This window comes from Zingiber officinale, chromosome 7B (genome assembly GCF_018446385.1).
Source record: "Zingiber officinale cultivar Zhangliang chromosome 7B, Zo_v1.1, whole genome shotgun sequence".
In the NCBI taxonomy this organism is placed as follows: domain Eukaryota; kingdom Viridiplantae; phylum Streptophyta; class Magnoliopsida; order Zingiberales; family Zingiberaceae; genus Zingiber; species Zingiber officinale.
The window spans coordinates 116,032,392-116,058,565 of NC_055999.1; the positions used below are offsets into that span (position 1 = coordinate 116,032,392).

The 26,174-nt window shown below is 35.3% G+C and overlaps 1 protein-coding gene across 1 annotated transcript; it reads left to right on the forward strand.

The window, feature by feature from the left end:
- Nucleotides 1-245: 245 nt before the first annotated feature.
- LOC122007072 (clustered mitochondria protein-like) lies at nucleotides 246-26,074 on the forward strand. The gene is made up of 29 exons (XM_042562835.1): nucleotides 246-397; nucleotides 1,049-1,304; nucleotides 3,854-3,915; nucleotides 5,827-6,016; nucleotides 6,104-6,235; nucleotides 6,421-6,580; nucleotides 6,984-7,174; nucleotides 7,253-7,354; nucleotides 9,179-9,314; nucleotides 9,496-9,624; nucleotides 11,662-12,073; nucleotides 14,613-14,717; nucleotides 15,083-15,201; nucleotides 18,110-18,218; nucleotides 18,297-18,392; nucleotides 18,605-18,733; nucleotides 18,808-18,978; nucleotides 19,052-19,138; nucleotides 19,850-19,984; nucleotides 20,444-20,596; nucleotides 20,666-20,734; nucleotides 21,114-21,272; nucleotides 21,393-21,449; nucleotides 21,525-21,565; nucleotides 21,852-21,971; nucleotides 22,065-22,374; nucleotides 22,454-22,561; nucleotides 24,302-24,373; nucleotides 25,131-26,074. The coding sequence occupies exons 2-29, from the start codon at nucleotides 1,049-1,051 to the stop codon at nucleotides 25,623-25,625; spliced, it is 4,305 nt and encodes a 1,434-aa protein (XP_042418769.1). The 5' UTR covers nucleotides 246-397; the 3' UTR covers nucleotides 25,626-26,074.
- The last annotated feature ends 100 nt before the right edge of the window (nucleotides 26,075-26,174 follow it).

Below are 26,174 nucleotides of genomic sequence, written 5' to 3' on the forward strand. Positions count from 1 at the left end.
TCTGAGTCAGCCCGTATAGTGGAGCCCGACTGCTGCAGCTAATTAAACCCTTCCCGTGACAGAAAAATGAGTGATGGAACCTTTTCGACGACTTTAACTCCACAGTACCCGCACCTTAATCGGAGGAAATGTGGAATCGACGCGGGTCCACTATGGATCCAGGAATTTTGTTCAATAAATGGAAGGGTAGCTTTAGTGGGTTGATAAGTGCGGTTGATATGTTCCTATACGTGAGAGTCTCGGAGGTTAAATTCCGTAGTAGCCCCTGCTTCCCCACTCAAAGCCAGAGGACGGTCTTCAATCATCATCTCGACCTACCGCCGCCTCCCAAAACCCTTCCCTCTTCTCTCTTCCCGTCGCCGTGATCTTCGCCTCTCCGGTTCTCCGTATCTCACCGGTGATTCTCTGCTGCTCCGGTTCCTTTCTGTCCGTGTTACTTGCTTGGTGCAGTAGGAGTCTTTGATTTGTTACGATGGTTTGGTGGTTCGCATTTGGAGACCCTGTTGCCTGATTAGTAGGGAGATCAGTGGATTTGTAACTTTGATCAAGTTTGACTATTGCCTTCGGTTTTCGATGAATTTTGCTAGAAAATTGTGTCGAGGAAGAGCGTCTTTGGTTTCTGCTATATTTGATGCAGAATCTGTATAGCAGTATCGTTTTTTTTTTGCTGATTGATGTACTATCTTCTGTTTTCCTTCTCGAGCGATTGCTCACTAAGTGGTGTTCGTTGTTTCTTTCAGAACGCTGAAATATACTGATGAAAGAATTCGCTGTCTTTATTTTATTCGTTCGAGATATTTTTTTTTCTTGCTATCCTCAATTTTCATGCGAGAATTAGAGGACAAAGGCTTTGGTTGTGGTGTGTTCGTATGAATTCATAACTTTTTCATTTTGATTTTTCTTCTGTGGCCTGCCTTTTCAACTCCCGTATTTTTACTACATATGTTTAGCAGCGCTTTGAATTGGTTGAACATCACATTCGCTCTTAAAATACTGGTCTCCTCTTTCTTGTACTGAAATAAATCACATTCTTTTGTTGGATGGGCAGATGGCTGGAAAGTCCAACAGGGGTAAGAACAAGGGCCGAGCACTGAATTCTAATTCTGTCAAGGCATCAGAAACACAACTAAAACCAAATGAGTCCTTGACACCCTCGAACAATGTTTCTGATTCGGTGAGAGCTTCTCATGATGATGAACACGTGCTAGAAGAGTTAGTTAGTAAATCTATTGCAGTACCCGAGAGTGGAGGCAATGGGGAAAGCACAAATAGTCAGACAGTAGCAACAGCCAAACAGGCTGAAGGTATAGTGTTAGCTTCTCATATGCTGTTTTGTTTCCTGCTTTTTGTTCTGTCATTCACGACCACAACTAAGGTGACATACTTAACACAATCTGGTACGCTGTTTATGCAACTAGTTTTGCGCTTTGTCTGACCTTTTCTGGTGGGTATTGGCCATTGCTAAAATAAAGCTTTGACTGGACTAACTAAGATCAATAATAATAATTGTGGGTAACTTCATGTTGCACTTCATGGAATCTCACATACATTAACATAGGAAGCTGACTAAGAAGAATCCATTGACGTCTTATTCTCAAATTGCAAACACTTCATGAAGAGATTATATATTCTCAATGAACATGTTTCTTAGATAGCGTGGTTTAACTCACAGGTTATATGCATAGTTATTGCAATAGTTTACAGATATTATTAATTTCTTGGATCTGTCATGAGACTCTCTTTGCAAACATTCTTCAATGTCCTACTTTCGACAATCAATTTCTGTAAGTGTACCTTCCCTGTTGAGCTATTATTATTATTATTTTTTTGAATTGACTGAAAAGGATGTAGCTTTTCATATGCTATTTTTTATTATGGAAAATGATTTTTTAGGAAATATCTTTTTTTTTTCCCTTTTTTATATACAATTGGAAATTACAACCCAAAAGTATAGGAAAAGCCACTATTTATACGGTGATTCTCTAATTCAGTGCTTGGAAGTTGGAGCCGGCCTTGATGATTAGTTTCTAAAATGATATAATGATTGGGTTGGTTGTGGTCCTAACTTTGGATCTTGGTAATTTTAGATTTGAGTTTCAGCTCCTACTACTTACAATAAAACCACCTAAAAATTTGAACTGGAACCATCAAATAAAAACCGGGGCTTGTACTACCTAGAATATTCTACAAACATTTTTTCCGTTTCACATATAATTGTAAAGTAGATCCCAAAAAGAAGTAAGTAAAACCATTATTTATATAGTGATTCTCTATTTCAGTGCTTGGAACCAGCTTCGATGGGTGGTTCTAAAGTTCTAGCATGATTGGGTTGGTAATGGTCCTAAACATTGAACTTGGTAACTTTAAACTTTGGTTTCAGTGTCTAATATTACAACATAGCCATGTAGAACATGAACCCAAATCTTCAAATAGAACTGCAGTTTGTAAAACATGCTTGAACGATTATTTAAGCTTATCATTTTCTTGATTTATTAGTAATATATAAATATGTTCAGAACATAAGGCCCACCACTTAAATCCAGTAAGTTCTTACAATGTAGCAGTAACTACCCTATAGACCATTCCAGAACTATACTTATTGGGTAGGTTTCTACACTGAAATTCAGGAATTGGTTATTTTGGTTTCAGTTTTAATAGGGTAACAAGTATCAGTCAGTATATGCTCACCCTTAGATAACAGAAATCTTAAAGTGAGCCTAAGAGATCACGCTTCAATTACAACAACAATAATCAAGCCTTTATCTCACCAAGTGTGGTTGGCTATATGTATCTTCTAATGCCATTGGACTTGATCCCCTACTATATCCTCATATAACTTATCCTATGTTATTGTTTTTTTTTTGTGTAGAAAATTACCAAAATGCCATTACTCAATGTTTTTAGCAAGCATTTATGTTAGCATGAATGTTAGATCCATGATGACCATGATGATTCCTATCTTTGTTGCATGACTAAATTCATGAGGGCATTGGCATTTTTTTGCAACATTGACTCAAATTTCTGAGTTCATTAAGGAATTGTTAATGTTCTCAAAAGTTACATCAGGACTGGAACTTCTTCGTCCTTTTAGTGCCCTGAGGCTATGTTACCCATGAAATTGCATACAACTTAGCAGAGGGATATGGCACACATAGTTGACTTCAAATAGTTATGACATAATCTTATCATATTGTTTCTGTGGGGTTCAACGGTATTCTTTTCATTAGAAGTGAGATTCACTGTTTCCTTTTTCTGAACATGCTGTGAAGAATTGAGATATCTTTGAGCTTTTGTAGCCTTAGAGGCTCCTTCTTCCTGATAAATTTGAAACTGAAGTCCTCTCGTTTGAATATGGTAGGCTTATTTTGTGAATATTGACGAAGATCCATAGGATCCTTTGGATATGTTCAGATTATCTTTCACTTTAGTAATGCTTTCCTCATAGGTTCTTACCTTTCCTCATAGGCTTCTTGAAGGATGTGGATTTCTTTGAACCCTGTAAGATTATTGAGGGTAAATTATAGAACAATCTCTCTGACAAGTGTGACACTTCAATCATGCACCTTAATTTCAGTGGCTGCATTACATTCCTAAAACTTTTCTATATCTCATTGAAGTTTCTCTTCCCAAACTAACATATAGGATTGTATCATCCACATGAATGACTATATGGAAAGCTTGAATATTCTTTTTGATCCATGTGCACAAACTGTGACAAATTCTGGGCAGGAAGGATTCTATTGCATGTTTCATGGATTGTGATTGTTTTGAATATAGTGTTGTTTAAGTTTGTAATAGCAATTTGCAAGCAAACCACTAATATTTCATTTGCTTCACCTGTTCCGTTAAGCAGGCGATATTCATCTCTATCCTGTCCAGGTCAAAGCACTTTCAGGTGAAAAACTGGAGTTACAGGTTAGTTTGTCAAACAATACTTCTCTTGCCTAGTGATACCTTTGCAAATACAAATAATTATTAGAGGAATCTCTCAATGCTCTATCCTAATTCTCTTCTTTCTTATGTGACTGTTGGCTTACTGTGTATAATTTGCCCAGGACAATGTAGTTCACTTGTAGATACTAGAGATGCACCAGCATCCTCTGTATTTTATGTGATGTAATGAGTACAGTTAAATTTGACAGCTTCTTTCAGAGTGGAATGCATAGTTTATGCTAAAGAATTTTTGGAGGATCTATTGTTGTCATGACTAGGAAGATGTTATGTTGGCAACTGTCTTCTATCAGTTCTACGGAATTGACACATTATAAAATTAGAAGTTGTTGTAAAGTTCTCTTTTTGGTTGCTTACATCAACTCCAAATTGGGGATATAAATGGGTTCATGTTTCCTAAAGCAACTCTGGCATGGTTTAAAATCTCAACCCGTGCTAAGGTTTCGGTCTTGGACCGGAACGATACAATTTCCGTATCGTATCACGCTATACCGATATAGTTTCAGTAATTTTTAAATATATAATATATTAATTAAAAATAAAATATTTAACGTAAATATTTACAATATAAAAATAATCTAGAAATAAATATGAAAATAGATAAATAAATAAATAAAAAATTTATTATATTTTTTAGAATTAAAATAAATTAATTAGATAATTTTATTTGAGTTTAATAAAGCCTCTTTATATTATCCCTATCATAACTAGGAGTTAATTAAAATAATTTATCTAAGTTTTAATTAAAAAAAACTCACCCACCATACTTGCTGAGAAAATCGTATGACTACGCTGTTGTGGGGTTCGTGTGACTCCGGTGCGGCCGTGGGGGTTGCGTGACTCCTCCGGCGCGACCATGGGGGTTGCACGACCCCTCTAATGCGGGCGTGGGGGTTGTGTGACCCCTCTGTGGCGGACACGGGGGTTGCGTGCCCCCTTTGCAGTTGTCGTGGGGTCGCGCGACTCCTCCGCTGCATATGCGGTGGTCGTGTGACCTCTTCGCGGTGGCCGTGAGGTCGTGTGACCTCCGCAGCGGTTGTGGGGTCGCGCGACGCCTCTTTGCTACCGTAGGGCCTGGTACCGGGGTCGTGCCGACGCCGCCGGTGGTGGTGATTCCAGTGCTGATCGGTGGACGGAATGAGATGGTTCATCCGTTTCGACCGGTTTTGCACAGTATTTTAATCCCTAAACTCTGCATTGCAGAATCTCAAGAACTCGAAAGGTATATAGCCTAGCAATGACAGGTTTCTGAGCAATTCAACTAAAGAAATTTGTCAATCACATGAAAAGTGGATATGGGCTTCTATTATCCATTATTATCAAATGATCTAATAGGAAGCTGCAGCCCAACTATTTGGAGTTAGTTATGCATAATTTATCTTGTCATTTACTTATGCAAGGTCATATAGCTAACAGTACAAGCTATTTAGATTCTGCGATGATAGATATATTCTCTTTCAACTCCTTTTACCCATCAACACTTATTGATTACTCAAAGGACCTTATGTGGTGGACTAGCTTACTTAGATACCATGCAAGGGACTCGGAAGAAATACATTGAATGTTAAATCTGAGTGTGTGATTGATCATGAAATGTACAACTCAATCCAACACTAATTTGAAGAACATGAATACTGAACCTGCTAAATACAAATTTTAGCATTTAAAGTTCGATTCCTTTTTCCTTGTAATGCTTCTAGACTTGTGTTTATCTCTGCAACAAAATGAGCCAGGCTGAGCTCATGCTTTTGATAATTCATGCTGTTTGCGTCGATATTACTCAACTTATTGATATGCCTGACTTTAAGCATACAGAACCTACTCATTTCTTTGTTATTCAGCACTTCACATGTCAGTTTTGGTATTGGATTTCAGCTAAGCCCTGGTGATTCTGTGATGGATGTCAGACAATTTCTTCTTGATGCTCCTGAAACTTGTTTCTTTACTTGCTATGATTTGATTCTGCATACTAGAGATGGGACATCTCATTATTTAGAAGATTACAATGAAATTTCTGAAGTTGCAGACATTACTTCTGGCGGTTGCTCCATAGAGATGGTTGCTGGTATGCAAACTTAATTCGATCACTCGTCTCTGCTTTGCATCTGAGATGTAACTAATGCAAGTGGGAAAATCCATGTATTTTTTGCAGCATTATATGATGATAGATCCATTAGATCTCATGTGGGCCGGGCCAGAGAATTGCTCTCTCTTTCTAGTTTTCAAACCTCTCTGTCAACACATCTGGCTTTGCAGCATGAAAGCACTCAACAAAAAACTGCAGGTATCTCTACGTGATTATACTTTTATGCACAATGACCATATAAATGTCATTGTTAGTTGAAGTTATTTAACCAAACATCCTTAGTGGTTTTGATACAATTTACCTTCTATATTTGCCATAACATGTCTATGTTTCATCTTTCATTATTTCTTGTGCATTCTGATTAAGAATATTCTGTTACACAGATGCTGCAAAAATGGAATCTGCAGAGCAGGATGGATTGGGATTTATGGAGGATAACAATGATGCTCTTTCTGATTTGGTCTTTTCAGTGCCTTCTAAGGAGATCAAATGTGTCGAGAGCATAGTGTTTTCTACTTTTAATCCACCTCCATGTTACAGGAGGTAAATTGCCGTATCTTCTTAACAACATAGATCATATATGATTGTTTTGGAGCTCCACAGCTTGATTTTGTATGCCAGCTTTAATTTCTTTTCAAAAATCAATAGCATGACAAATCCTGGGTTTTTTATTTGAATTCCTTCTCACCGGTCATTTTCTTGTCAATCATCGTTGTTGCACTAACCTACTTGTTTCTGGAATCTTTTGTCTTATCTATACTATGTGTCAGAAAGGAACTAAAAATGATGGATGAAAAAGACGTGGCTTTTGGATGTCTTTTATAGTTTATAACCTTTTCTAAAAAACTGATGAACCACATGTAATGGCAAGGGGTTTGGATTTATCAAATACTACTGGTTTGTAGTGTTCTTTGAAACCTACATAACTAGTTCCTACCTTTTGTAGATTAGTTGGAGATCTGATCTATATGGATGTAGTGTCACTAGAAGGAAACAAATATTGTATCACAGGAACCACTAGAAGTTTCTATGTGAATTCTAGCACAAATATTTTGGACCCCAAACCATCTAAACCTGCTTATGAGGCAAGCACTTTAGTTGGTTTGCTGCAAAAGATCAGTTCCAAGTTCAAGAAAGGTAATCTATAATGTTATAGGTCTACAATATCATATTTTGGCATCATTATTGATTATGATTTAAACAATAATGTTATAGGTCTTCGTGAAATTTTGGACCAGAAAGCATCTGCTCATCCTTTTGAAGGTGTTCAATCACTTTTGCCCCCAAATACATGGCTAGGATCCTTTCCTATTCCAGGTACTAGTAATGAGCAATAGTAACATAGCTTCTTATTTGATTTTAATTTCTTAGGTCTCTTTCCTGATATTCTAAATATATCTATAACTTAGCTTGTTTTGAATCTACAGTAGTTACTTATTTGGAGATTTATGAATTGTTTCCAATCGTCTGGAATGCACAAGATATTAAGCACAATTTTTTAATTCCATTATGTGTCTTGATTTTTGAGTGAGACAAAAATATTTTGGTCTTATTTGCATTTTCTTATCAATTGAACTTGCCTGTGAATCCTATTACGCCTCATATTGGTTCAATGGAAATCTGAACTATGAAATGATTTTCACATTGCCTGTCTCAAATTTATCTTAGTTATTGGGTTCTTGAATTCTAGTCATCTTAGCATATGGGAAACTGTGTTAAAGATATCCTACTGCAAAGGGCACTCCACAATGTTCTTATTTTTGTTTTAACAGTTTCAGCTAATCCAGTAAATCTTGTGTATCTGCATGTCAGTGCATTTGTAATTCATCATTGGATTATAATTGTCTTAGCAATCAAATGTTTGGTTTTAACTTTTAAGTCTTGGTTTATGTACCAATCTTGCTCCCAGCATGAATTGATACCATATCATGTCTACTTGTAGATACATACAATATGGGTTCACTACAATCTCAACATTTTACTACTTTTTGTATGATTATATACATTCTTTTTGACAATTTCTTGAATCTAAAACCACTCTCAACTACTACAACAACAATCAAGTCTTATTCCACTAAGTGGGGTCAGTTATATGGATTATTTTACGTCATTAGACGCTTATCCCCTACTATGTCATCATTTATATTTAAATAAATTTTATTCTTCTAAAACCACTCTCAATTATTTTAGTAAAAAGAAGATATTTACCCTGTATAGTTTGCTTCAGTAAGGTTGTGAAATTAAATTTTCATAATATAAATTGTCACAATCTTCTAGCAACTTATGATGTAGCAAATTTCACCCTATTTTTCATAAATGATCTAAACATCTTGAAGATTTCAAAATTGATATTGTTTACGTTATTTAGATATGCAATTGCAAATAATAGACAATAGGGCTTAATTTTTTAATTAGTCTCACTAATTTTGTGTTTTCTTATCCTTTGTAGCTTGATGATATGACCATATTTTCCTTGAATATTTTTTAAATATTTGGAAATACTCATCGTTATGCTACAACTCTAAAAGGGGTGGGGGGTGGGTAGTAGTATTTGAAATTATTAATATAGGATTGTGTTTATGTTTTTAGTCAGCTTTTATAGCTAGAATGCAATTTATAAGTCTAATCTTTTTTGTAAAAGCATTGAACCATTAGTGCTCCAAATCCACATGATCTTCATCATCATCCCCTCCGGCAGACTTCCACCAGCCCATTGGACCTCCTTATCTCCTATGTTTGAGAATTCACTGCCCAGACCCACTTGCTGAACCCTTGTTGGTTCTATCTAAGATCTCCACTCAGGTAAATCTCGCAGGAATGATCACTGACCAAGCTTGTTATTGCCTTGCCCTCCTTGACTACTCCCAACAATGACAGTTACTGCTCATCTGAGCCACTGTTGGACATCTACAGCACCATTGCAGCCACCTACAAATTCTGCATACCAAGGCCTCAATCCCTCCAAGATTGGGTTTACTTTGTTTTTCTAGATTTTTCTATCATGTTACTATTTTTCTAGATTTTTCTATTATATCTTCATAGTTTGTATTGGGCTTCATAAAGTGTAAGTTCATTGTTCTGTTGGGACAATAAAGTTTTGCTCCATGGTTCTTCTTGCTGAACTGTCATCATCTTCTGCAGAGCATAAAAGAGACCCAGCAAGAGCAGAGGAGGCTCTTACCCTTTCATTTGGGAGTGAACTTATTGGTATGCAGAGAGATTGGAATGAAGAGTTGCAGTCATGTCGGGAGTTTCCTCATAAAACACTGCAAGAAAGGTTTGTTCGCTTAGTCAAATTATTTGTTCCACAGGTTTTGTTATTTAGGTTTGACTATTTTTTTGTGTGCATATTTTTCTATATTTCCTGTCCTGAACCTTCTGGTTTTGATCCTCCTCCAACAAGTTCTTTGAATGGGCTAGTATAATTTTCTGATCTGAAGGCTATGGTTTTCTCTCAGGATTCTGCGGGGAAGAGCGCTTTATAAGGTAACTTGTGATTTTGTTGATGCAGCAGTTAAAGGTGCAATGGGAGTCATCAACAGATGTATTCCGCCTATTAACCCAACAGATCCTGAGTGTTTCCATATGTAAGTCGGTCCATGAAAATATCTCTCATTTACATATATACAAGAGGATGGTGTGCTCAAACATCCATTGGAGCCCAACAAATATGCCTGCATACTTTTAGTACATTTTTCTTCTAATTCATTGTGGCTTTTCTATTTTACTAGTTAGTTTCATCAATTTATTTATGACCTTCAAGATTGATTGCATGCAATTTTGTAGGTGGGAATGCCAGCTTGTCCTAAGCAAAAGCTATTTATTGCCCATTTCAAATTTATTTTTGTTAGTTAGATTTTAATAAAATGAAGTTGTATAGTAAAATATTGCAAATAAAAAGTAATTGTGAAATGTTAATTGCTGCTCCAATTCAGTATTTTTAATTAGCAATTGTTAATCAATTGATTGAGTTATGCATTACAGAGCTTCAACTTTGAATTTTCTCTTGTATTTGCATTGACTGCATTGTGAATTTTTTGTCTGTCTTGACTTATGGGTAAATTTTTGAAAAGTATTCTTCATTCAACGGCATTGAAATTGATTAGCTGGAAATGTTTTTGGGTGTACCAATAATGAAGCTATATTTCTCACATATAACCAATAGACGCTACTTGTTTTTTTGATGTAAATATGTTTCATAGTTCATACTTTTGTCAATTATTCGGTAGCAAGGTTTTGTCTACTGGTCCAATACTGGTTTACTGGTTAAGACAGACAGATGCTGCAGTGGGTTATCCGTTATTGAGAGGTGTACTGACTCAGAATTATTGGTTTCTGTCATGTTCTGATGCTCGTGGTTATGTCATACTGGGAACACCAGTGAGCAGCATTTTAACCAGTTTTGTTATATACGTAGGGACACTAGATTCTGATTTATTTTGCTAATTGGGATATATTATGAAAGATGTGATGGGGTCAGTGGTGTCACCATTTCAGTGCTGAACATGTGTTTTGCAAGTAAAGCTACTATTAAAAATTTATATTCTTTCAGAGTGCTTTCCCTATTTTCTGTGTGAATACTTCATTAGGCCCAAGTAACTATAAAAACAATTGCTTCAGCCAATTTTTTGGTTCATAATCTGCATGAATTGATATGTTAAATGTGTGATCTACCGTTGTTGTATTTATGCATTTGTGAGTGCAAATTGCTATATTCCTTAAGGGTCTTGCTTTCACTATCTTCTGTGTGCAATCTATAATACATCATATCGTTGTTTGAAATCTTGTCGCTCGCCGAATGATATGGTTGAAACATATCATTCCGATGAATTATTGAAACTTGATACTAGTCCACAAAGACAATGTCTTCATTGCGTTAACCATGTTTTATAAATATCATGTCATGTTAAGACTTAACATTCCTTGGCATGCTATGGGTCAAGATGATGAATTGAGATAATGTTGTATTTTTTTAGTTTGTGTTCTTACAAGATGATGTCCATACTGTGCCATTTCAGATGAACGTTAAATCCAAACTTAAGTATATAATTGTCTTATCTTCTTTTTCTTCATCACTTTCCAGATGAATTTAGATAATGTTGTATTTTTTTAGTTTGTGTTCATACAAGATGATGTCAACACTGTGCCATTTCCGATGAAACATTTAATCCAAACTTAAGGATATAATTGTCTTTATCTTCTTTTTCTTCATCACTTTCAATTTGCCACCAGCACCATATATGGAAATGTTAGCACCAAAACAATATCTGAAAACTCTGGCTCGGTTGGGGATTTTTAACCTTATATCATACTTTGTTAGGCTGCAGGTAACTCTAAAAATAACTGTCACAGCCAACTTTTTGGTTCATTACCTGCATGAGTTGTTGATAAGTTCAAGGCGTGACACACACTGTAGTATTTATGCATTCACGAGTGCAAATTGTTATGTTCAGGATGAATTCATTCAATAAGGCCTCTGATCTTCTTTCCTGGTGCTTCTATCATTGTCTATTATGATCTAGTTTGAGATTACTTCACAAAGGATATTGTGTCATGTATATTCATATGAAGCTTTCCTCTTAAAGTTTTTATATGGATTTTACTGAACTTGTTCTATTTTGTAGGTATGTGCATAACAACATTTTCTTTAGTTTCGCTGTGGATTCTGACCTTGGACATGTTACCAAAAGTCAAGAGATTCTTAAGTTTAACTCTCAAACTGTTGCTGAGAACTCCACCAATCAAACTTCATGTAATTCTTTGACGAGGACCTCTGATAATAAGTTGGTTGGGGCTACTACAAACTGCAATTTGGTCACGTCCAAGAGCTCAGATGTGGAACAAAACCCAGGTGCTTCAGATATTTCAACTGATGCATCTGCTGAGGCACAGATCAGTGATAGTGAGCAGGCCACACATGCTTCTGCAAATAACGATCTTAAAGGAACAAAAGCCTACCAAGAAGCAGATGTTTCTGGACTTCATAATCTTGCAATGGCTATTGTTGATTACAGAGGCTATCGAGTGGTAGCACAGGTAGAGTATAACATCTTCTCATCAGCTATCTTCTCTTTGCATGGTTCTATTAGATGTTTTCTTGTATGCTTTATATCACATTTTTTATTCGGTTCTTCCTTTCTGCAAAACAGATTCTCATTGAATTCCATTTTCTTTTGGAAAATACGGATTTCCCAATTCATTGCTGGTGATTTTTTTTTGGCTTTTGGTTATTTTGCATCATTGAAATTGGATACAAAAGAAGGGCACAAAGACATTTATAGCATAGCTAATGGGAGAGAAAGGAAGATAAGAGTTCTTATCTAAATAAAATATATTAAAGATTAATACAATAGTAAACGATGGAGAAATAAAAGAGTGATGGAAAATGTATTTTTATCAACTTTTTAATGAAGGTTTAGGTGATTAATTTAGCTTAAGTAATTTAAGTCGGTCAAATGAGTATAGAAATTTAAATATTTATCGTAGAATTCAAACTTCAGAAGTAGAACAACTTTAAATGTGATGTACAATGGAAAAACCGTTGGATCTGATATTCTGACAGAGGTATGAAAGTGCCTAGGGGAACAAAATATTGAATGAGTTACAAAATTATTTAACATGATATTGAAAATAAAAAAAAAAACCTGATTGGATAAGTACTCTAGTTCCCTTATATAAGAACGAGGGAGACGTACAAAATTGTACAAACTATAGGGGTTTTGAACTGATGAGTCATATTATGAAATTTTAGGAAAGAATAATAGAAAAAAGATTAAAGAAACCACGGTGTCCGAAAATCAATTTTGGTTCATAATTGGAAGGTCGACAATAGAAGCTATACACCTTCTAAGGCAACTAATTGAAAAGTATAGGGAGCAAAAACAAGATCACATAATATTCATTGACTTAGAAAAAACATATGATAAAGTCTCAAGAGAAATTATATAGAAAATTTTAAAAAATAGGTGTTAGCGTAACATATCTTGAACTGATTAAGGATATGTACGGGGATATAATGACCATAGTGAAGACTTTAGGCAGATTAATTGAAACATTTCCAATAAAGATAGGATTACATCAAGATCAACTCTAAGTCTATCGTTTTATACTAATTATAGACGAACTCACTAATACATTCATTACACAGTACCTTGATGTATGTTGTTTGCATATATTATTTTGGTAGATGAGACACGTGAAGGAGTGAATGTTAAACTAGATTCTTTGAGAGAAACATTAGAAGTGAAAAGTTTTAGACTTGGTAGAGTAAAAACAGAATATATGGAATTTAAGTTTAGCAATATTAGACGTAATGAGATAAGCATTAAGATAGAAGATGATGAGTTGTCTAGAATGGAGACCTATAAATATTTAGGATCACAAAATGATGGAGGGATTGAGAGAGATGTCTTAGATAGAATACAAGCGCGATGACTGAAATGAAGGAGAGCATTAGGTGTTTTTTGTGATCGTAAAGTACCTCTAAATTTTAAAGGGAAGTTATATAAAACGACGGTTAGACCTGCTATGTTATATGACGCTGAATGTTCATCTATGGCTCAAGCACATGAGCAGAAAATGAGAGTTGCAGAGATGAGGATGTTAAGGTGGATGTGTGGACATACGAAGAGAGATGAAATAAGAAATGAGAGTATTAGAGAGAGTCAGAGTTGCATCTATTGAGGGAAAACTACGAGAGACACGTTTAAGATCGTATGAATTTGGACTTAGACGACCAATAAATGCTCCAGTTAAGCATGGAAAACTATGACAAATACACATCAATTGTGGGAGAGAAAGTTAAAAAAGACTTGGTTAGCAACAATAAAATAAAATAAAATTTATTTAAGTATAGATGATAATATAGCAGGGGATAGAGTCTAATGGTGTAAAAGGATCTATATAGCCATCCTACTTAACGGGATAAGACTTGGTTGTTGTTATTGGTTATTTTGCGCCGTTGCTAAATTATGTCAAGAAAAATGACTTGTAATTTTTTTTGGGTGTTACACTTTAACCAGTTTTCTTAATTCATAGGTGAAGTTTCGGTGGCTCTTTTTTTTTTTTAAGTTGTCCGCTCATTGAATTTTACATTCCTTAACACAACCATTTTGCCCACTGTACATGAAAAAATCAAGCAAAAAGGAAAGTAAGAAACAAAAGTCAAAGATAATTGGTACCTGGAAAGACACTGCACTGCCACATAATGTTGGATGTCCTGGAATATCTTGGGTGATGGGAGTTCATCATATGGTTCGTTTACTTTTTTCATGATTTACTGTCAGCTTAGGTTCATAGGTAAGTCTTGGTATATTGCTATTTATACTTTTCCTCACATAGAATTAGTCAATTCTACAATAAACATTTAGATTCTTTTTTGCCAATGTTTTCAGTAAATTAATCGACTGCACTTTTGGTTACCATTCTGGTTCCTCAATTATTATGTCTTTTTTATTTCTTTCGCTTTTAGTTGTATTGCTATTTGTTGTTTTGTTTTAACTCTTTATCTAGACTTCTTAGATTGTCTCTTTTATAATTATAGCATAGTAAATTTTAATCGTTTCTCTGATTCCAGAGCATCATTCCTGGTATTCTTCAAGGTGACAAATCAAATTCCCTGGTATATGGTTCTGTTGATAATGGAAAGAAGATATCCTGGAATGACTCATTTCATGCCAAGGTGAATCCCTTATGATATTGGAAACAATTCTTCTTTGAAATTTGTGCACATAACCTAAAACAAGTCCATACTTCTAAGGCCACTTTATCGAGATGTTTGTCTGCTCATGCATGTGTTAAATTGGATTTCCAAGTTTGACCATGAGGTAATGACAGGCATAGTGATGTTGGTTTGACTGCATAAGGAATTCAAGAGTGACACTAGCATAGTGATGTTAGTTTGACAACACAATCAATTCACTAGTCAAAGAAAAATACATGTTCCTCCTAGGATCACACTAGTAAACATTATTTAAACAAGCATGAATTAATATTTCCATTTTCACATCATCAGCCTACCATATTCTGTATTTTGGTTTCTTGTAGGTTGTTGAGGCAGCCAAGCGCCTCCACTTGAAAGAACACTCTGTTTTAGATGGATCTGGAAATGCCATCAAATTAGCCGCTCCAGTTGAATGCAAGGGTATCGTAGGTAGTGATGACAGGTAAGACAAGCATCATGTTGGGAAATGGATGTGTGGGAAGTTGTCATTATTCTTGCAGTGTTAATTACTGATTCATAGTGCTGCATTTCCTTGTTACTAGCTTTTTCTCTTATAATTAGGAGTTATTTTGATTGTTTCTATTACAACCATTGTTAATTAGGAAACTAGTTTTAGGTTCATTATTATATAAAGATAAATAGGAAGTGTACCTTTTGTGTTGAAAACAAATGTGCATATATTTGATTGACACTGTAGATGCATAATGTGCACAATTTCTCATGAGTTGTCCTTGGCTGTAAAATAGCATGAAGACCTCATAGTATGTGAATACTTTGGGTCTCTCATTTTTTTTAAAGCGCATTGGCTCTACAAATACATCAACAAGCCTCGAGTTCCTTTTTTTTTTTTTTTTTTAAATCTGCTAGATGGATCTTATCCTACTGTTAAAATGGGATTTACATGCACAATCCTAAATAGTTTGCCTTTCTTGTGCTTTATGTCAGCTTCTAACCACAATTCTTTTTGAGTCATGCAAAAATTTCACTAAGATAGGATAAGATGGTACTCTTTATTATCAAGATATCCATTATATATTTAGCTGTCACAAATGGGCTTGCTTGGTGTCTTAGTTTTTTGAGAGAGTGTTGGAGATTGATTCGGTATTAGAGTGGCTCTTTGCTAGTTTACCAAAATATTTGAATTGCTTGGTCTAGGAAGCTTTATGTTTGCATGACTTATGACCCATGAATTTTAAGAATGCATTTGCTTCTATTTTAAGAAAGGGAGCCTTGGCGCAACAGTGAGTTGTTGCTTTGTGACCAAAAGGTCATGGGTTCGAATCCTGGAAACAGCCTCTTGCAAAAAGCAGGGTAAGGCTGTGTACAATGGATCCTTCCCCGGGACATGCATAGCGGGAGCTTCGTGCACCATGTTGCCTTTTTTTTTATTTGCTTCTATTTCATGCTTCTAGCATGTGGTAATTTTCATGGTTTTAACTTTCAATTGGTATTGATTGACATGGTCAAAATGTTGTTATGGCTACCGGCAATGTTGATAAGGTGTTGGCATGGGTAGATATAAATATGTTGTCATTCTGACATATCTTCGATGGTACCGACTGAGATAAAATTGGTCTCAGTTGATACTGCTTTGAATCAGTTGAGAGAAGAAGATTTTCTTCCCGTGACTCATTTATTGATTTTGCCTAATGAAGATATCTAAGGAAGAAAGAGGAGAGGGAAAGGAAAGAGGGAAGCACCAACTAGAATACCAATAGCAACAAAGAGGAGGGACATTAAAGTCAGAGAAATGGTCTCAGTTGATACTGTTTTGAATCAGTTGAGAGAAGAAGATTTTCTTTCCATGACTTGTTTATTGATTTTGCCTACCAATTATAGGTGAAGATATCTAAGCAAGAAAGAGAAGAGGGAAAGGAAAGAGGGAAACACCAACTAGAATATGAATAGCAACAAAGAGGAGGGGCATTAAAGTCAGAGAAATGGACATGTTTCCATTTCCTATATGCATTACACTTCTAGTTTTAATTATGCTAGTATAATTCCAACTTCTAGTGGCTAATCAAGATATATTGTAGGCAAATGGAGAAACTAGTTCCAATATGAGATATCCTCAAAGCATTTTTTTAATCTAAGTCTTCAAAAAATGTAGAGTTGACCTCATTAGAATTCTACAAGAACTAATGTTTCCATTTAATGCATGACCCTTATTTCATTTTGGTGTTAGTCAAATTAATCATTAGTCAAGATGGTAACTACATTTTTCTAACTTATTCTAAATCTTAATTCATTCGACTTAAGAATACGTAGGCTTATATGTGAAGATAAACAAGCTAGTGGAAGTTATAGTAGTGTCAATTGAAATCAGTTAGCAAAATTGGAGCATATTGATTTGGTGCTTAACCAATGTTCATACTGTGTCAGCACGGTGAAATGTTATTGTGCTATCCATGCCGACACAGTTTTTATAGTATCAACTGAGGAAAATCTTGTCTCAACTGATTAGTGACTCATCCTTCAATTTTGTTTGCTGGTTTATGGAAATATAAATGGAAAGCATGAAATGGAGCACCAATAAGAATAAAGAGGAATAATGTCAAAGTTGAAAAAATTGAGATATATTCATTTCTTGATTCATAGCTATTCTAGTTCTAATTATGGCGGCCAACTCATAGTTATTGACCAAGATATATTTAAATATCTGCAGAGAAATCAATTTCTAAACCATATATCCTGAGAGCATTATATGATCCGGGTTTAAAAAATTATTGAATTAATCTCACTAGGATGTTAAGAAAACAAGGCTCTCTCATCTGGTTCATGATAGTTATTTTAATAAGATATAATCATTAGTAGTTGAGATGTTTGATAATTGTTTGTAACTTGTTTTTCTAAATTTTAATTCATTCGACTTTTTAATTTTTATATGATTACATTTGGAGCCAAACTATCTAATTTAGGGTAAACGAAGTTGAAAAAGAGAATTATAAGACTAAAACTTATTTGAGTTGATCTGAATACTCTTTGAAGTGTACTGAACAGTGTTGAGTGTCGGGGTGTCTAGGTATCAAACTATACTATTTCGGTCAGACATTCAAACTCTAGCTTGGAATGATAAAGTGTTGGCATGTTGCTGAAACCATATGATCTGGTTGGAAATTTAAATTCTAATATGGAACAATATGATTATGATCTGGTTGGAAATTTAAATTCTAATATGGAACAATATGATTGGTCTTGATAATTCTATAGTTTCCATTTATGAAAAGCTTATGTATTTCTGTGTTTTGAATACTTAAGAAAGTATATTGTTGCAAAATATATTACCTGGTTCATTGTTTTTTTATTTTACATTTCTGTTTAGTGTTTTTTTTTTTTGTATATTTTGTTAGGCGCTATCTTTTGGATTTAATGAGAGTCACTCCTCGTGATGCAAATTACATTGGCCCCGAGTATCGTTTTTGTGTCTTGAGGCCTGAACTTGTTGCATCATTTTGTCAGGTAAAGTATTCTTTGAAAAAACAAATGCATAATGTGATGAATTAAGAGTCTCAAGTTTATCATTATTAACTGGTACAGGTTGAAGCTGCAGAGAGGTCAAGCTCTAGTTCTGGAAATACAGCACAAGCTGCAGAAGCACCAGATCACCCAGATACAATTCGTACTGATATCACAGTTCAGTTTATATGAGATGTTAAAATATTTATTTGGTCTTTTCTGTTTGAATATTTTTTAGAAATAATCAGATATATGGGCATTTGTTTCTACTTGAGACTTGGGATAACATAGGAAGGAAACTATCGGTGCAGAAAATTGTTTTTATTGACAAAATGTGAAGACAATGAGAATTAGCCATTTCACTTAGATTGAAAAGGATACTTGTGTAGGTTGGCACGGGAGATCACTTAAAAGAGGAGGAATGTACCCTTGCACCTGTTAGTCATAGTATTTCACCTGATGAAATACTTCTGAATCCAAACGTGTTTACTGAATTTAAACTGGCAGGCAACCAAGAGGTAATTGTGTTGCACATTACTATTTTTCCTGTGGTATATGGTTTTGACATTATGATTTCGTCTGCTACTATTAGGAAATTGTTGCAGATGAAGCATTGGTCAGGAAAGCTAGTACTTATCTTGTTGATATAGTTCTTCCAAAGTTTGTTGAAGATCTTTGCTCGCTTGATGTCTCACCAATGGATGGTCAAACATTAGCCGACACACTCCATGCTCATGGAATTAATATACGTTACCTTGGAAAAGTATGCTTAGTTATCTAAATCTGTTGTTCATTGCAATCTGTGTACTAAATATTGGTATATGTATGATCATCAGGTTGCTAATATGGTTAAGCATTTGCCACATCTATTGGATATATGCTCTCTTGAGATTATCGTTAGGTCCACAAAGCACTTTCTAAAGGTATTTTTTAACACTATGTTGACTACTTTTCTTTCTCTGAGGAGGAAGTGTTTTCTTGATGAATATGTATTTATTATGAGCTAGGAGTATAATCTAAAATTTCTAGTGTGAGTTTGTGAGAAGTTAATATCTCCTTTTTGTTTTGATTTCTTACCAAAACCTAAATAATATCATATTTTTTGAAATTTCATCTGGGAAGTGGAGAAACACCAGAACCTTTTTTCATCTTGTTCCTAGTTCTATACTTCAAACCAGGAATACCCCTACTCAGACCTTGTGATGGTTTTGGTGGTAATTGTTAATCAATATCTTATTTGAAAAAAATAATAGAACAGTGGCTGTAGCCCGTGGATCTGTTATCTAGTATTTTTTTTTGCCTCTAAAGAGATCTTTTATGTTTTTGTTATCAAGTTTGAGTTCCACTAGAGATAGTAGATGTTGTTTACCTGTTATTTATTTTAACTGATCTCCCATTTATTTTTTATGCATTGGTATGCCTGTGTGAATCTTGCTCTTAATATAGAATCCAATATGTTATCCTTTCTGTTTTTTGCTGATGTATGTTTTCTTTATAATACTTTGAGTTCAGGCAAAAAATAGTTCATCTCGACTAATTTTTTGATGCTAATTCTTCTTTTGTGTTCCACAATTAAAATTTGCTACTTTATTCATTTAACTGATGGGCTAGTTATTTTTTCACTTCTATGGCAGGATTTACTAAGGGAATCTGAAGATCATGATCTTGGGCTGGCTATTTCTCATTTCTTTAATTGTTTCATTGGGAATGTTTTACCTGTTGGCTCAAAGGGGAATTTGGACAATGTGCAATTGAAAGTCCAAAAGAAAGTATGAAGATTTTCCTTATCACATTTTCCTTCTCTTGCTTTAACAAAAAAGTGGTGTTATTGTTGTAACCAAATGATCGAAAATGGATTTCCTTTGTTATTGAAACTCGTTGGATAGAGACATGAGCTATATGTTTGTGAGTTGAGCTGATATTCCATGTAAGAAAAACAAGGTTATTCAATGTCTCAGCCATTAGTCTGTTGTGAACTTTTGATTCTTGTTAGAGTGGTAATTTTATAATGAGTTACCCCTAGGAATTGAAATAGGGGTGAAGAAAAAGATGGAAGTAGCAAAAGTAAAGTAGTGAGGTGATCTTTCAAATGATCGTTTGAAAAACTAACCCTTCAGACAGCTGCTATAATTTATTTGATTATGCCTTAAGATTCTGAAAACTGCTTTTTGATGATAGCATGTTTACCTAATGGTTTAATTTCATTGGATTCTTACGAACCCTGGTAGGGACTGGATCATCACTCGAAGCACAAGTATATGAAGGGACAAATGAGGTGGAACCATGGAGATTTTTCTAGGAAAAACCAACTGGCACATGCACTTTTAACTTCTGAAGGACTATGGTCTCAAATTAAAGAGTTTGCACAATTTAAATATCAGGTAACTTAATTTACAATCTCTCTTCAGGCATAAAGATTACCCACCTAATAATGTTACTTGTTTTTGAAGTTTGAATTACCAGAAGATGCAAGGATTCGAGTGAAAAAGATTGCAGTTATTCGTAATCTGTGCCAAAAGGTTACACATCTTTCCTCCTCTCATTGATTGATTTTGTTTATATTCTTTTCAGTAGTATTTATTTTTTCTTTCTTGAACAAACCATATACTCTTTTCTTGCCTCTCCTCTCTGAAAATTATGAATTATTAAACCAAAACTCCTTGTAGTTGCTATTCTACAGTCATTTTTTCTCTCGTAGATTTGTATTTTTGTGTTTTAAACATCACTTTCTCCCACAAAGAATTTTGTCTAATTCCGTTACTTTTTGATTGTAATGATTACCAGATAAAATTATTTAAAGCTTCTCTTTATTGTTTTAAACACAATATCTGCATATGATTTGTTGACTGTTGCCAGACTATTATATCATAATCTTATAATTATTGGTTTCTATAACAGGTAGGGATCACAATTGCTGCAAGAAGGTGTGATTTTGATGCTCCATCACCCTTTCAAGCCTCAGATATTTTGAATCTCCAAACAGTGGTAAAGCATTCTGTTCCATCATGTTCAGAAGCAAAGGATCTAATGGAATCTGGGAAAGCAAAGTTAGCTGAGGTAACATGCCAAAAACTTTTTTTTGTTGGGTTTGTCATAACACACAATGGTAATTCCTTATAATATTTTCTCTTGTTTAGGATGTATTGATGGCAATATTATCTACCCCTTTTGTTTCAGGGACTCCTCAATGAGGCTTATACGCTTTTTTCAGAAGCCTTCTCTATACTTCAACAAGTAGGCCCTATTTTTTTTTCTTGCCGAGTCCTGTAAATGTTTTATTTTGAAGTTTCTGCACCTTATCTATTACAGGTGACTGGCCCTTTGCACCGAGATGTCGCTAGCTGCTGTCGGTATAAATCTTAATCCTTCCATATTGCTATAATGTTGCGTAACCAATATATTTGACTAATTTAAAGGAACACTGAATATGTAAGAGTAATTAAACCTTTAAACTTTATGGTTCTTTAAGGATGAAAAATTTAGTTCTTCCTCAGAATTATAGAATCTCTGTAAATAATTTCTTTTAGTCAATTGCTAATTCATCTTGAAATTTTGAAAATATTTGTCTTGATCACCTATGCCCCTATTAATTTGTGTACCATGCTATTCTTGATATTGACTTTTCTTTTCTCCCAGGTATTTGGCAATGGTTTTATATCATGCTGGCGATATGGCAGGTGCAATCGTCCAACAGCACAAGGAACTGATTATAAATGAGCGATGCCTTGGTCTAGATCACCCTGATACTGCCCATAGGTAGTGGCTTGCCCTTTCTTCTTCTTTTTCTGTTTTACATTCTCCTACAGTTTTGAGCCTAATAAAGATTTGCTAATTCGCTCTTGATTTCAGCTATGGCAACATGGCACTCTTTTATCATGGACTTAACCAGACAGAACTCGCCTTGCGTCATATGTCCCGAACGCTGCGAATACTAAGTTTATCATCGGGGTCTGATCACCCTGATGTTGCAGCAACATTCATAAATGTTGCTATGATGTACCAGGATATTGGGAACATGAAATCTGCACTACGGTATTTGCAAGAAGCATTGAAAAAGAATGAACGGCTTCTCGGCCCTGATCATATTCAAACCGCAGTCTGTTATCATGCTCTTGCAATTGCATTTAACTGTATGGGTGCCTACAAACTTTCTATTCAGGCATGTATTTTTGGAAGCACACACTCTAGTATTTGGAGCTATACTGAGTGTTTGCCACTAACTGATCCTACCCTTGCAGCATGAAAGCAAAACTCATGATATACTTGTTAAGCAACTCGGAGAGGAAGATCCCAGGACACGGGATTCAGAAAATTGGATAAAGACATTTAAATTACGTGAGCAGCAGGTAATTTCAAATTTCCTTTGTAACATTACTATTATTGGCTACTTCAATTTGTCAAAATATGCTACTATTAGTTGTGAAAAAATTGCAATCAGAGCATATAATCTTTTTTTTTTTGTTCATGAGAAGTCGCGCAGATTCAGACCCGATCTAGCAATTTACTATGACTTAATTTGCCTTCTAATAGAGGTGTTTTCTTGTCAGTGTTTTAATGTAGAATGACATATTATGACTCTTAGTCTTATTCCATTTACTTTTTGTTAAATTATAATCTTTTATGCTCAACTTGCATCAAGTGTTTTCAGTTTACATGACAGTATGAAAACAAAGTTTACTAGGTTATCTACTGTCTGGTAGATTTTCTTATTCATGTCGTTTTAAATCAACAATTGTGATGATGTATAAGTTTCCATGCCTGACAGATTAATTATATACATAAATTTAAAAGCCATCATTTCTTTGATTTTCATTGTGCTCTGCACGTCCACTGCATTTTCACTTTCAGAAGGGGACATTTTTCGATTTCAGAATGAATGTGGAAGTTTCTGCTGGCCAGGGTTTGCAACTATTATGGTCTTAAGCTTCCATCTCCCTCCTCCACCTCCCCAATCTCCCTTGCTTAACCTCATGTTCCTCACGTCTCATCTTGCCCGCAATAACCTATGTGATCTTTGGTTGGAAAAAGTTGCTTCGAATGTCTCTTCATTTCCCCTCACGTCTCCCTTTCATTTCTTGCTCTCCACCTTATCCTTTATCTAACCACTGCACTCCTTCATTTCCTTAGATGCCACTGCTGTGTACCCGTAGGTGATGACCATGAGGCCTTCCTTTCCACTTTTTGACCCTGGAAAGAGAATGAGACTTTGAAATCACAGCTCGAGAGAGCGTCCATATTTTTGCTATATTGTGTAAAGTGCATATCCTTACTAAAAAAAAATGATTAACTAGGCTGGGTAACGTTGAGCTTGTGGTGACCGGCTTGACCCCACGAAAGTTTTCCACCAGCTTAGTAGCAAGTCTCATTTAGAGGAAAAATTCCTGCAAATACGCTGTATCTAGGAATCAAACCGTGGTTGCTTGGGAGACAACTGACCACCCTTACCGCTGCACCATAGCCCCGTGGGCAAGTGCATATCCTTACTACATGTCCAAGGAGGCGGTGAAGATGAATATCATGTTATAATCTACATATTATTGGTAAGTATTCTTGTTTCAAAAATTGTATACAGGAGTATGGAATTACCCACTGCATAGCAAATGTGCGTTACACGGCTGGAGCATATGCAGTCATGTTAGAAAATATTTATTTGATAAAAATGATTAACATACATAAACTATATTTATTGGTGTACCCAGTTCATGCTTCAACTAAAAGTGTGAGGTGGCAATGGAAAGGTAAATCTGGCATGAATTATGCAACGTAGTGATTCAATGTATTATGAAAAGTATATCATGTAAAGGGTTAATTGTTTGACATTACTAAGTTTGATATTATGGTAAATCTAATTAGATTATATTGCTAATTTATATTTGTTGAGATGTTAAAAGAAAAAATGGTCCTAATAGAATTCTAGGTACCCTCTGTACCTTTTTAATGTATTATTCCAACAAATAAGAAATTTTACAAGTAGTCCATTTCTTGACAACATCTTATGCTTCTCAAAATATATGGTTCCGTTCCATTTATGTTCAGTTCTTGACTTTCTTTTGGATTGACATTTGCTTTGCCTTTTCTTGAACCAGGTGAATGCACAAAAGCAAAAGGGACAAGCTGTGGATCCAGCTTCTGCCTTAAAGGCTATTGATGTTTTGAAGGTATCTTTCTTATTCATATATTGATTAGACTTTAATAAGTCATGTAACCTTACGGAAAATGTTTTTACTAGTTTCTATTTCAACAAGTTGGGTTTATTAAACATGGTTAGTCCTTTTTCTTCACTGTTGTATGCTAACTTTGAATAGATGCAGCAGTATTTATGTCTGCCGTCCAGTCATCATCTTGACCTTTCCTATAGAATGGCATTTTCCTTATTGTTTTCTTCAAGCATTTACATTTCATTATTTGATGAAATTTAGGAGTTCTAGATATTATTATTATTATTTGTTTACAATGTCATCTATACAACTTAATATCCGTAAATTAATTATAAAAAAAACAATTTGAACAAAGTTAGGATACCGAAGGTGATTCTTCTGCTGCTCATTAGTTGTTTATAGCTCATGAATTTTTAAGTTCATGGATTTTTTAGACCTTTACCATTGCTCATGAAATTGTAGCTGTATCGTCCCAAATTTAAATCCTTTAAGCAGTTTGCTTTTCTAGATCCAACAGTTTTTTCTTCTTGTTTTATGATGCTGATGGTGATTCTTTTCCTGTTTAGTTGTTGGGTTCCATTCTTTGTGTTCATGATTTTTTTTCTAAAGTGTTCTGTTACTCATGAACTTGTAGTAATATTGTTTTGATAGTTAATATTCGTTATGCAGTCTACTTGTGCTTCCTCTTTTGATTGAATCATCTCATTGGTTTACAAGCTTAGAATAATCTTTTATGGTTGTGATTTAATTTGATCAGGCAAATCCTGAGCTGGTACAAGCATTCCAAGCTGCAGCTAAATCTGGGAATTCCAGCAATTTGGTAAACAAATCTCTAAATGCAGCTGTGATTGGTGAGGCACTTCCTCGTGGAAGAGGAGTTGATGAGAGAGCCGCTCGAGCTGTTGCAGAAGCACGCAAGAGAGCTGCAGCCAGAGGCATCCTCGTACGCCCGAGCGCGGCTCCTATGCAACCATTACCCTCATTGTCGCAACTTGTGAACATCATAAATTCAAGCACTGCTACCGATACCCCTGCTACTGTCCAACCGCAATCAAATGAAGCTGAAGCAAGCCAAGCACAACCAAATGAACCCAAGGAGGCAGCCAATGGTGGCCCCATTCAAGACAGTTCCACGAGATCTCCCAATTCAAATGGTTCGGTCAGCAAGGATCAAGCGCCAGTTGGATTGGGGACGTCGCTGGCCTCTCAAGAATCAAAGAAACAAAAACACAAATCCAAATCAACAGTATGAAGACACAAAATATCGAGCTAGTTGCTTTGCAAATCAGTCTCTTGGTTCATCGCAATTGGAGCCATACTCCACCACCGAACCATTGCCAACACACGGCGACTATATTATTAACAGTGTGACGGTAGTTAGAAGCCATAAAACAGCCCAAGAGTGCCTGCCGAAGCTGGCCATTGCAATTTTTCTCCCTCACTTTGCATTCCAAAGAATCTGTCTAAATTCGAAATAAATTCAGTTATAGGTGATACTATAAAACACTTATCAGGCTTGAATTAGAATAAGTGGTTTATTAAACCCCTTATTTTGTATCCCACGACTGTGTCTGTTGTCTGTTATTCCAATGTACCGCGGTCTGCTCCGGTCACTTATCCAACGAAGGATGCGCCTTTTGAGCGTCCTTAAATGTTCTTCGCCAACATTTGTTTTATGCATGGAATTGCAAGTTTATTCAATTGTGATGTTCGAGCAATGGACAATGAATAGTTTCCCCAAGATCAAAAACAGCAGCAAATAATGAATTTATGTAACAAATTATTTGTTTGAAAAAAAACT

What these genes read in the sequence shown, in the direction of transcription:
- LOC122007072 (XM_042562835.1), top strand. Translation starts at nt 1,049, where the DNA reads ATGGCTGGAAAGTCCAACAGGGGTAAGAACAAGGGCCGAGCACTGAAT. An exon ending in AATTGAAAGTCCAAAAGAAA is followed by an intron (nt 19,985 to 20,443) that starts GTATGAAGATTT and finishes GAACCCTGGTAG; the next exon opens with GGACTGGATCATCACTCGAA. An exon ending in GGAAAGCAAAGTTAGCTGAG is followed by an intron (nt 21,273 to 21,392) that starts GTAACATGCCAA and finishes CTTTTGTTTCAG; the next exon opens with GGACTCCTCAATGAGGCTTA.